The 12,924-nt window shown below is 32.7% G+C and overlaps 1 protein-coding gene across 4 annotated transcripts; it reads right to left on the bottom strand.

Annotated features, from left to right (window-relative positions):
• Window positions 1-1,006: 1,006 nt before the first annotated feature.
• LOC145330249 (uncharacterized) lies at window positions 1,007-8,983 on the bottom strand. 4 transcript variants are annotated; one of them, XM_080174868.1, is made up of 6 exons: window positions 8,191-8,982; window positions 7,711-7,910; window positions 7,228-7,404; window positions 2,079-2,251; window positions 1,805-1,975; window positions 1,007-1,533 (listed from the first exon to the last, which is right to left on the bottom strand). In XM_080174868.1, the coding sequence occupies exons 1-6, from the start codon at window positions 8,843-8,845 to the stop codon at window positions 1,035-1,037; spliced, it is 1,875 nt and encodes a 624-aa protein (XP_080030994.1). In that variant the 5' UTR covers window positions 8,846-8,982; the 3' UTR covers window positions 1,007-1,034. The 4 variants fall into 4 exon arrangements, with proteins under 4 accessions (XP_080030994.1, XP_080030995.1, XP_080030996.1 ...); XM_080174869.1 differs by lacking the exon at window positions 1,805-1,975; XM_080174870.1 differs by lacking the exons at window positions 7,228-7,404; window positions 7,711-7,910; window positions 8,191-8,982 and adding an exon at window positions 2,466-3,002 and having other exon boundaries at window positions 1,009-1,533.
• Between the last annotated feature and the right edge of the window lie 3,941 nt (window positions 8,984-12,924).

Genomic DNA, 12,924 nt, shown 5'->3' on the forward strand with positions numbered 1-12,924 from the left:
TATAACTGGTGTAAATATTTACTTTAAAACTTAGGGAGGAAGGGGACATTGGACTGTTTATTACACTAGTCCCCAAAGTTTAATGATAACATTTTCGTTTTCGATGGCTCAATAACTTTGGGTACTTTTAATCAATTTTGATTGGTTAGTTCATTAAGTTAAGTGTCAAAACGTTTCATTTTCCCATTGTAATCTACAGAATTAAGGGATAATTTTGTGTATCCTCATTGGGGGTATACATAAATCCATCCGTTTTACACAGTCTTATCCCTTAGATCCCTACTAAACAAACAAGGATGACAACATCCATAAAATCGAAGCACTGAAACGGTAGGACAAACGGACATTAACACTTGTATATTGTCTCAACTGAGTAATCAGAATATAAATAAACAAGAGTCAACGCAAAATTGTTGAAAAACTTCTTGATACAGGGTAATGTTTAAGGACATTTTTTACATTTTTAAGACTTCATTATATAGTTGCTTTGCTGTTGTTAAAAAAGTAAAAAATCAACATATTTAAAATGCATGGACGTCCAGACATTCTGGTAATATTTATAGAGTTGCTACGATTTCTAAATCGTACCTAACTACTACAGGAACCATCATGCAAAGTTTGATTTTGAATTCCGCGGCTGTGCTTCATTCAAAATCCCCTATTTCAATTCCATGGTCCTTTCCCTGCTATGTAATTGATCGATTAAGCTTACTTAAAAATTCATATACTCATGCAAAATTAGATAGTTTCCTAATTGCTAAAAATAATAAATAAGTACTCTATTCATTTAAAATATCTGACCATAGACAGAAATTTTTACTTTAAATATGTAAGGAAATAAAAATAAATCCATTCATTGTATCATTTTTATCTGAAAAAAATTTAGCAAAAAATAATGATGAACATAGAAATAATATTCCAAATTTTATTATAATAAAATTAGATATACAAAAAATCTTTAAACATAACATAAATATTAGATAAGAAAGATTTCCAAAAACTAAAAGGATTTAGTTAACATAAATAAGATAATTTCAATTTGGGTTATTGGACCAAACCCATCCAGAATTTACAAGCCAAGTTAAAGTAGAGGCTTGAGACGAAAAATTAGGTTGTACCGAGTTAGAAGAAGACGGTACTGGTGGACAAGAATGATTTTGATAAGAAAATAAAATAGTTTGTTGGCAACAAAGAGGCAATCCAACAAGTCTGTCAGAAAAGGAAGCAAAATTTGAAGAAGAATAAGAGGCATTATTTGGAACTTCAGGATTAAGACTTAATTTAGTAAAAACGTTTAATAAAGTAGAATGGTCAAGACTGCGATAATGCTGGGAAGTACCTAAGTCCTTCCAGCGTCCTAAAATTCGAACTTCATCGTCAGTACAGCCTAGAAAAAAGGCTGTACTGACTCCTAAAACTTTAGCTGATTTAGAAGTTATTGGCGTCTCAAATCCGATTTGTTTGTAAAGGGCGTTTGTCTGGCGAAGCAAGGTCTGGACTGATACACTAGCTCGACCGTCGGCTACTAAGACTCTAAAAGAAAAGAAATAGTAGATAATTTAAAACAAATCTTAACATATATCGAGTTAGATAGTTGAAAAAACGAAAGAATAAATGGTTAAAATAAAAGAAATAAAATGTCTAGGCTAAAAATCCAAAGAAAAAATAGCTAACTTAAAACAAATTTTAACATATATCAAGTTTAAGAAATCGGAAGGATGAAAAATTCAAGTGTAAGCATCTTTTAAGTAGAAATGAGAATAAAAAGAAGAAAAGTAATCGTCTTAAGAAAAGGATTAAGTACCTAGGCTCACCGGGAGCGGCGCCATTGTTTGTCCTCGGGATTAAAAAAGAGTTGTCAATCATACCGGATCCCCTGGGGAAAATGCGGAGTCTATTCAGGTAGTGTATTACAAAACTGTAAATACAAAACTCGCCGCCCGAAAAGACTATATAGGATGTGTTGCCATCATACCTAGAAAATTTTAAACTAGGTAACTAAAATTGGAAATGAGAAATTTTAGTTTGATGGCGAAAAAATTCTAAAACAAGAAGTGTAGTTGAAAAGGAAAAAATACCTTTGATCATTTTTTGCTGTAGCAAAGAAAACAGCTAGCGCCGGAGTTTGTAGGTGGCCCAATTTTACCAAAGATATGTCCTTCCCTTTCAGTTTACGGAGATCCTCTAAGCGGGCACACAGCGCATACTGTAATAGCTGGACAAACAAAGCTCTCCAAGTAATGATTGAAATCTAGATAATAAGAAAGAAAAGTAAATAAAAGAAAGAAAAAGTTGGTATTTGAAAAAACAACAATATTGTCTTGGTAAAAATAAAAATTCTTGAAAAAAAGAATGAATAAAAAATGAAAAAATAAAATTTCCATAATGAAGTAAAAAGAGTAACTATTTATATCGTTATTTTTTGCTAATAGTTCTTAAGAAATTAAACTTAAAAAGTAAATAACCTTGTCAGGATTAGAAAGAAATGGAGTGATAAAGTGAGATACGGCAGATCTTAAAACCGAAAGAGGAAGAAGAGCCGCTTTTTTCTTCGGCTTCTTCTCGGAGGCGGCGCGGCGGATAACCGCGACATAAGTTCTTTCGACGACAGCGGTCCAAACATTATCGAGTCTCAATGCCGAGCATAAAAACTCAATACTACCGGCTAAACCAGAAACATGACAAAAAGGACTTTTACTATCTTCTAAGAACATAATGTACTCAATCAAAGCATCTTCATTAAGATGTAACAGAGAAGAATTATTCTTTTTCAAATATTTATTTAATCGAGTCAAAGTGCGATTGTAACTATCTTGCGTACCTCGACTACGACCTGCTGTAACTAATTTAACATGTTTAATTTGCTTTGAAGAAAGCGAAAAGTCATTAAAAACATGAAGTAAACGTAGCGGGCCTCTAGAGGGAATATTAGAATCTTTATCACTGAGCAGTTTTTTGTTAAAACGAAGATAATCTATTTTCTGCTCACGAAACATACGCATTATGTAAGTCTGAAAATAAATTTTAGTGGTAAGAAAATAAATATTTCTTATAAAAAGAAATAAATAAACAGTAAATTAAACCAAAAAACAAAATTTACATTATTATAAATTACTGTCCTGTAGAGCCAAAGCCGCTACTACCTCTTTGAGTGGCTTCTAGCTCTTTTGTGATTTGAAAAATAGGGTTAGCTATCCGCTCGAAAATAATTTGTCCAACTCTGGTGTGAATATTAACTTCAAACGGTACATCTCCGTTATTGGATATGAGAATACCTATATTGCCTCTAAAATCGCTGTCGATGACGCCTTGAAAAACGTTTACTCCCATGAGATAGGCAAAACCAGATCTGCCGGCTATTCTACCGTACATCCCTGGAGGAATCTCCATAGAGATGTCCGTGTACACGATCTCGCGGGCTCCAGGTTGGATAATTACGTCGTGGGCAGCAAAAAGATCATAGCCGGCGGCTGTAAGAGAGGCTCTATGCGGATGCATAGCTTTGTCCGACAACATCTTAATCTTTACCAAATCCTCTGTCATAGTTTATTCTGAAAGCAGAATAAGAAAAATCATATTGAAATTTTAATCGTGAATAGAAGAAGTTAAAATAGAAGATTCTACTATGTGAGGACAAAAATCAGGGAAAAACATGATTTGGGCAACCATATCGGCAACGTTAATAATAATTTCTTTAGAATTAATATTAAGCAGAGTAACATAAATCATATTACAAAAATCAGAATCTATAATCTTAGGATTTACTGCCAGCTTTTTAGATTCAACTAAAAAAGGGCAGGATTTAATTTGTCCGAAATAATTAGGGGGTATTTCCATATACAATCCAGTAGGGATTTCTTTGACAGCTCCGGGAGGAATAGTAATTAAAACATTGCTATATAAATTAAAACTAGTACTATCATCCAGTCTTTTTGTGGGTAACATAGCAAACTCGTCAGCTCGACGAATATGAACACTAGGTATCCGAGTCTCTCCTTGTGGAATAAAACGAAAAGGCCACATTTTAAAGTCTGAAACAAAAATAAAATGAAAACAAAAAGATTCAAAGTAAACTTTCGGGTAACAATAAACGTGACCTAGTGGAGGTGTTAATTAAAATTGCTAAGGTCTTAAATTTCTTTTGACCTTTGAAAATTGTGTCCTTGCTAAAGGAAACATAGGTAGGATTAAAAATCACAAAATCTTGAATAAACCAAGAAAAGAAGGACTTATCTATTAAACAACTCCAGAAAGCACTAGATCTCCAAATAGGAACAATTAAAACTCCATGAAAGTCAGAATAAAGCAAAATTTTAGAAATAACTTTACGAATCAAATGTGTGGGAGGGTGAATGTAAAACAAAAGTTTGACATTTAGATTACAAAGAAAAAAGTCTACATCAAATGCTTCATTCTGAGGTATCTTGGAAATAAAACGTGAACAACGTCTATTACGATAAGAAGCAAATGCATCGATTTCAAAAATAACTTTAAAATATTGCTGTAAAAAATTAAAGTGATCATGATCAATTCCATATTCATCTGAACTGGAATTTAATTTGCTGCCAAGATCAGCTAATCTAATAGGATCAGTTTCACGATGCATCCACTTTACATATAAAAGTAATCCTAATGCATATTCTTTCTCCTTAATTTGTAACAGAACTTTTTGAATGGCGGGAACTCTTGATCCTTTATTAAGAAAGGAAAAAACACACTGGTTATCAGTGATCCAAATAACAATTTTATTACGTTGAGTTTGCAAAAAATTAAAAAATTTATCAAAACCATGAGAAACTGCAAGAAGTTCCCTAAAACTGGAACTAAGTTCTTGTTCTGTAGGAGTAAACATATAGTTAGAGACTAAAGAACATTTGCCGGCAATATAAGCATAAGTTTCAGTATTAGAGGCGTCTGAAACAATAGTGCTAGCTTCTAAATTAACATGTGCAGGATTAATATCCGAAATAAGAAATTGAACAGTATTTTGATCGAAAATCTCAAAAGATTTTTGGGCAAGAAACATTGGCCTGCCGTTAAATTTAACAAAATATTTATCACATAATAAAAATTCTTGAAACATATCATGAGTTACATATAAAAAGGCATTCCAATCCTGAGTAGAAACAACACTACCCAGATGATAATTAGATGCTCTAGAAACTATGCGAACAAAGTTTCCATGGGTATAAAGAGCATGAGCTAGCTTACCTAGGAAAGAAGCTAGTTCCTTTGCTGGAAAAGGTAAACTTTGGTGATAAAAAGATTTTAAATTGTTTAACATGAAATAAATTTTTTCAACTTTAATATCAGGTAAGGTTAAAGTTAAAGCTACTGAATCTAGCCAGTAGCCGAGATACAATATTTTGGTAGATGGAACAAAATTACATTTAGGAATTTGAAAAGTCCATCCACAAAAAGAGACAATAGATATAATAAAATAAATAGAAATTAGACATCTATAAAATGTGGCTTCAATACATAGTCCATCATCGATGTACACACTAATGTCGCAATGAAGTTTATGACAAAAAATTTTCAATGGACGGAGAAGCTGATCCATAATGTATACAGCGGTTGCCGTTCCAAACGGCAACCGCTTGTATTTGTAATAAGAAATTTCTCCTTGAATATTAGGTACGGCAAAGCCGAAAAAATCGGTGATAGAAGGATCTAAAAACAGCTGGTGGTACATTGACGCCAGGTCAAAACTGGCAAAATAACTATTTTGTTGAATCCGACTTAAAACGACTTTAATGTCATCCATGTGAACTTTGTCGATCCAAAGATATTTGTTTAGTGATTCTGATAAATCTATGCACAATCTAAGAAAAAATAAATTTGAAATCTTAATAAATTTAGAGATTTATTTTTAAAAAACAAGAAGATTCTCTTTCAAAGAAAAGCTGTTATAAATAAAAAATTTATGAAATCAAATTTATCTTTTTTTAGTCGTATTAGTTAGGCAGCAAGTTCGAACCGCTACTGTAAGAGGACTTACAATAAACGGACGAGACTCACATTCAACGATAATACCCTTTGAAAGAAGAGAGTCAACTTCTTCTCTAACAAAGGTTAGGTCTCGTCGAGCGCTTAAGTTATTACGTTTATAATATGGAGGAGGAGATTCAATAAAAACTTAAGATAAAAGATTAATTAAACTCTAACTTTTTGAATTTGAAAAAAGTTTAAAAAAGTTAACTATATAGGTAGAAATTATAAAGAAAGAGTAAAATTAACCTGGTCTATAACCAAAACGAAGCGTATCTAAGACTAAATCATTAGCTTGCAGCGTATTCTTAAAAAACAAAATAGATTGAGCAGAATGAATAGAATTCATAGGTAACTTATAAGTTTCAAAGATTTCACGTTGAATGTTACTAAGATATAGTAAAGAATCTTTATCCGAATCCGGACAGTTAGGAAACAATAAATTTAAATCATGAATAGGAATTTCACTGGATTGTGGTTGAAAATCATAAAGATCATAGATCAACGGTTTAGATAAATCAGGTAGATTTAGCTTGGGTTGGACCGTTTGGGCAGACGTTAGCATAGTGTCCTGTCTGGCGACACTTAAAGCAGGTGACGACTCTACCGTCGGAGGAGCCTGAACCCATCTTCTTGTTAGCTCGTCCTCGTCGACTTCCTCCACGAAACCCAGCATTCAGGTTCGTGTTAGACAGAACTTTTTTCTGGTCAGGAGTCATAAACTGCCTTGAGCCAGATAGGGCTATGCGAAAGACTTCTTGAAAGTCAAAACCTTCAAAAGTCGATTCTAGATAGCCCAGAATGTTTTCGGCCAACTAAAAATAAAAAAGAGTTGATAATATAAAGATTCCAATATCTAATAGTTTAGAAAATTTCATAACAAAAATAAATTGGTATTTCAAAGTTTGGAAATAAATGAAATAAACCAGATATAACAAAGTAAAACAAGAACCAAATTCTTAATATCACTTAAGAAATTGAAAAATCTTACTAGAAAAAGAAATGAAATAATTCATATATTAAAAAATTTATACAGTAAAATAGATAAATAATAAACTCAATAGATTTAGGTCTTACTAATTATTATAAAATTAACCCGAATGTAAAGGATTCAGTAGCAAAAAATAATAGATATCATAATATCAATGACCAGTTGTAAAATGTTTCTATAACATAAAGATTAAAAAACTTGATTCAAACATAAAGCAGTAAGAAAATAATGGATTAAAATCTTACTTTAATGCCTTCTAGGCAGTCATTTTTGGCACTATCGACATCTTTGAAGATGGAGTGAGGAACAGAGAGATTAAATAGACGCCTGGTGGCATCCTCAACAAAGTTCTTGAGTGCAAATACATCTCTGAGAATTTGTCTCATTAAAATGAGAGCAGCGTTCCCGTTATCCGCAAAATTCTAAAATAAGACAAAATTTTAGTCTTATTGGATAAATTCAAAGAAAAGAAAAAATAAAAGCGAATTGAAACACATTTTTTCTATTTAATAAAGAACCCCAGAAAAGAAAGAAATACAATATAAGGCATGCAAAAACAGCTCCGACTGAACCTGAAAAGAATTATTATTAATATCCAGAGCTGATCCTGCAAAAAAAAATAAAAGAAAAGAAAGAAAGAGATAGCCCCCCTTAAAAAAGCACCCTCAAAACCCAATACACTAACGTGAGAAGAGTAGAAGTGAACCCAAAATAAAAAATTCGCTTACATTAAAGTTTATAAGAGATCTATCCCGATCCGCAGTGAGGTCTCTATCGGACATCAACAACCATGGTGAGGGTTTGGCAGCTATCTGGGCGGCTTTTTTCTTAGCCTTCTTGGCAGCCGAACCGCCAATACGTCTCCAGGCGTCGGAGTCTGAAGAGCTATGCCTCCTCTTTTTGGACTTCTTATTCTTCCTTTTCTTGTCTAAGAAGAAAAGAATAGTTAGAAGTCAAACAAAAATAAAGAAAAAATGGAAAGATCTCATAAAAAATCAAACAACTGTTTAACAAAAAACTCTCTGTAAATAAAATTTGGATTTAAACAAATTCCAAAAAAAAAATAAATTCATATAAGAGAGAATAAAATTTAAAAGAATATAGTAAAAAAAAGAATTAACATAAAAAAGGATAAACTAGATCTAAAAAATCTAATCAAAAGAAAATTAGAGTTACATTAAAACACTCTAAGTAATGAAAAAATTTACCTCTCTTTCTACGTGGAGAAGAATCTTCACTAGAAGAGGAATCAGACGACGAAGAAACTTCACTGGAAGAAGAAACTGGCTTCTTCTTCTTAGCTTTCTTAGCTTTCTTTGATTTTTTAGGTTTTTTAGAGAAATCCGAAATCTCTTCCTCCTCCGAAGAAGAAGAATTTTTACGAGCTTGGGGAATCGGTGGGCGATTGATTTGGGGCACTTCAAAATGAGAGATTCTAGGCTGACCACTTAGATTACTTTGGAGGGCTAGAGGATCTGTAATTGTGGCCGAATTGGCATAGGCTGGTGGTACAAAAGTGTTAAAACTAGTTTGAAGAGAACTAGACATTGGCAAATTGACACTATTGGATCTAGACACATTTGGAATACTAGGACCAGGATTATTAGCAGAAGTGGTCACAGAAAGTCCACCAGAAGTAAGACTAGTTGAATTATTTTGTGGTGGAGTAACGCCCGATGTTTGCAAGGTAACTGTGGTTGAAGGAAACGTAGTAGGGGGCAGAGGTGGTCTAGAAACTTTTGGAATGGGGGTAGTTACAGTTGGCTTAGCCTTAGAACCCGAAGGGACATTAGACATGATTGTCTGAAAAGAAAATAAAAAATAAGAAAAATTCTTCTTTGTATTAAACAAAGAAAGAAACATAAAGAAAATTATAAATAAATTTATAAAAACGAAATTTAGAAAAATTTCGAAAATAACAAAATAAATAATTGTGCATAACTAAAAAACATAGAATAACACTATTCTAAATAAATCACTGAAGTAAAATTCTGTCAAAAAATAAAAACATGCTCAAATACATCAAATGAACAGAACACAAATTGAAAAAATAGAAAAAACTTTAAATTATGGGAAGGGAGGGTGGGAAAAATTTAAAATTAAAAGAAGAAAACATGAAAATCGTTTTTCATGTATTAATTTAAGACTAACTAAAATATAAAAAAGATATTTAGATTTAGACTGTCGCACGTTTAAGCCGTAAATAATTTTGCGCGGCATTCGAATGATTTTGCGCTAGCCAAATCAATCAATCACATAACATGGAAAGGATCTAATTATTTTGAAAAGAAAAGTAAATTGAAAGGACAATTCTAACATGCCTAAATTAATGAAAAAAGCTATCCTTTCCGAACGTACGGACTGACCGACCCTTATTATAGAAAAGCTTCGCCTTTAAAAATTACCTTTATATAATCCATTTTATTATACTAAACACTGAGACACATATGATCACTTTAAAGGAAGATTTATAACTGATGAAAGATTTGCCTTTAAAACTAATATCGTAACAAACAGGGTTGTCAATTTATTATATATAATATTGCTGCGTTTTTTTGAAGAATTAACTTTTGTCATTTCATCCTATTATATAAAGTTGTGCGCTTTTTTTGTCTGTAGCAAAGGATCTCGCTAACCACTGAACCGATAGATTATCCGTTACAGTGAAGATACTTATAGGTTCATGGAAGGTTTTTAACTATTTTGTGAAGGGGTATCACCCCCCCCCCCAGAGAAACAACCCCTAGAAAAATGTAACCAACCCCCCGGCCAAAAAATGTGTAACAATTTTTTTTAACTACAATTGAAAGTAGGGCTTTTATATAACCCTTATTTAACCTAACGTGCAGGGGACAGGCGGATCGGTTACCTCTAGTTTATAACAACTATATAATATTCAACTTCTGTAACAAAATAAAGCTTTCCTATAAAGCACATTAAAATTAGTCCCAGCAGTCTAGAGATTCAGTATGACAACTAAAATTGTTTAGACAAAAAAATATCTTATAAATAAAAACTGAAAAAAAAACATTTGTTTAAAAATTAAATCTTCCTTAAAAATTTTGTACTAGCTAAAGTTTTTTCATATACAGTATAATTCAGGGAAAAAGAGAACATTTATGCTTTTAAAATGCTTTCCCTTAAAGAAAACCCCGCTTATTTTTGAAAAAAAAGTAAATGTAAGGAGGTTGTTTCTTAAGCCTAATCCATGCGGGATGCCAAACTCGTGCGGGACTACTCTGTACTGAGTATAATCTAACCTAACCTAACCTGAACTAAAGTAGAAAAAATCACACGAAATAAAAGCCCTCCCTAATTTTCTTTTTATTCTAAAATAAGGGGGTGGGAAGGGTTTCCTATGCTCGACTTGGCACTTTAAGTGAAACTACCGCTTTAATTTACTTCACTTCTTTCTAAAGGAGGCGATATTGATTTTGTGTAATTAGTGGTTTGGACGTTTGGACACTCAACTTAATGAACCAACAATTAAAACTCAATAAAAGTCCTCAAAGTTGTCGATTCCTTTCTAAAGGAGAGGATATTAATTTATCCTCCATTTTCCTATCACATTATATCTGAGTATGGTTAGAATTGTTGTATAATAGACAGATTCTTAAACAATTATAAAACTGTAATATAATATAATTAAACAATACGTTTTTTCTTAAAATTTACTGCTATATTGGTGTTGAAAAGGTCCAAAGTCACCAAATAGCGAGTTTGGATATTTTGATGTACGGTTTCCCTATCGCGTTACTTGTACATATGCAGTGATAATACAATAGAAGATTAATTGGGGCACCCTCTACTAATTTCCCGCAATTATAGATTAAAATTATCGGTGGAAAAGTTTGGACATTGTTATTATTGTTGTACACACTGAATCTTAAAATCACAACTATATATTCTGGGATCTATAGGGATAAGACAATGGCCGATAAATTAATGTATATCCAAAATAATGATACACGAAATTCCTACTTCTGTAGATTACAATTAGTGGATGAAACGCTTGGACACTCAACTTAATGAACCAACCAATCAAAATTTAATAATATTCCTCAAAGTTATAATAATAATAATATATATATTTCCTACAAGCCGCGGCTATCTCTGGCCTGACGACATGCACCTCCAAGCAGTGACGGGGCTGGCTGATTATGTACAAATAATATATTTTTTTAGGGGGTAATCGCCCATCAGCAAGGGAGCTACCACCTTTACAGATTAATTAATCACATTTTTGTGAATGCGGATATGTATAATAAAATAAAGCATTAAAATGTTAATATTAATAATTAATATAAATGTGTCCTGTTGCTATCTTCTTTTTTTTGGCAACTTAATTATTTTTTGGGACACCAGCCATATTTTGTCCAGTTACAATTCTTTTTTTTCTTTTTTTTTGTTGTAACTTTATTTTTTTGTGGACATTTATTTACAACCGAGGCACATGTCACCCCTCCTGTCGTTAATCCGCCGTCATCTCATCTATAGGCGGTATAGGCCGCCGGTGGTCTGGCGGTTTTTGACGGGACGTTAGGGAGGGGGTCAGTGGAAACGTTGTTACGTTATTATAAAACATAGTGTAATAAACAGCACAATGTCCCCTCTAACCCTACTATTCAAAAGCTTTTTTGCCTTAAGCTACCCAATAGTTTTTTGTACACTGTTATGGGCTTTAGAGAGGGAGGGGACAATGGACTGCTTATTACACGAGTCCATACAGTTTTATAAAAACATTTTCTTATTCATTGGCTTAACAAATTTTGGGACTAAATGATTTTGATTGGTTGTTTCATTAAGTGTTCAAACGTTTTTACCACTAGTTGTAACCTACAGAAGTTGTAGTTTTGTGTATCATCATTGGGAATGTACATCAATTTATCGGCCATTGTCTTATCCCTTTAGATCCCTGGTTATTATGGGTTACAGAAAATTATAGCTTTAGAAATTATAGATATATGGTACCATTACGCGCGCCACTACATTTAAACAAGAATCATTACGCACAAGATTTGCATAGCTTTTACTTACGATATCAGAATATAAACTATATAAAAGATCTCGTAAACGGCTGGGCGGTTTCATATTTGATCATTTAGGCTATTTTAAAGTAAAACTAAACGCTTAAAACATACAATACATCTTGATTTGCGCATTATATTAAGGCTTTTGTAAAAAAAAGAAGATTCAGAAATTAATATATTTATTTAAATTTCTTAATATGCAGTAAAGCTATTTATTTTTGTATAATCCAGAATTTGATAATATTTATATAAAAGTAACTTGATGTCTGTGTTTCATTTTGTACCGAAGATATCCCTAACCGCTGAACCAATAGGGTTCTTCTTTACAATGTAGCTTCTCATAGGTCCTGGTAAGAAAAAGGGTCAATTTCCTTTTTAAAACTAAAATTGAATCAGAAGGGGAGGGGTCAACTTCCCCCTTCCTCTCAGAGTGCCCCTAGAGGTATCTTGAAAAATAACCAGACCAAATTAAATAATTATAGAGTTGCTAAGCTTCTTATGATTTATAAGATGTTTAGATTGTGTAAAGAGAGGTGTATTGTGTAATACATTATGAATTTTAACAATGGCGTGCACAGGATATTCCAGGAGGGGGGGGGGGGCTATATTAAGCCCACCCGAAAATTTCGACACCAACTTACAATTTTTTTACACCTCTTTATACAAATTTGAGGGGATTGAAAGTGGGTGTAAGCTTTAACCCCCCCCCTTCCCCATTTTAATTTTAATTAAGAAAATTAAATTGAAATTTTTTTGGGGGGGGGGTACCCTCCCCCAAAATAGGTTTAAACCTTCCCGAGACATATGAGAAGCTACTCTGTTAAGGAAAACTCGATCGGTTTAGCGGTTAGCGAGATCCTTCGTTACAGACAAACAAACAGACAGACAGACAGATATCGTTCTACTTTGTTT

This window comes from Acartia tonsa, chromosome 10 (assembly GCF_053477335.1).
Source record: "Acartia tonsa isolate MP-2025a chromosome 10, ASM5347733v1, whole genome shotgun sequence".
Taxonomy (NCBI): domain Eukaryota; kingdom Metazoa; phylum Arthropoda; class Copepoda; order Calanoida; family Acartiidae; genus Acartia; species Acartia tonsa.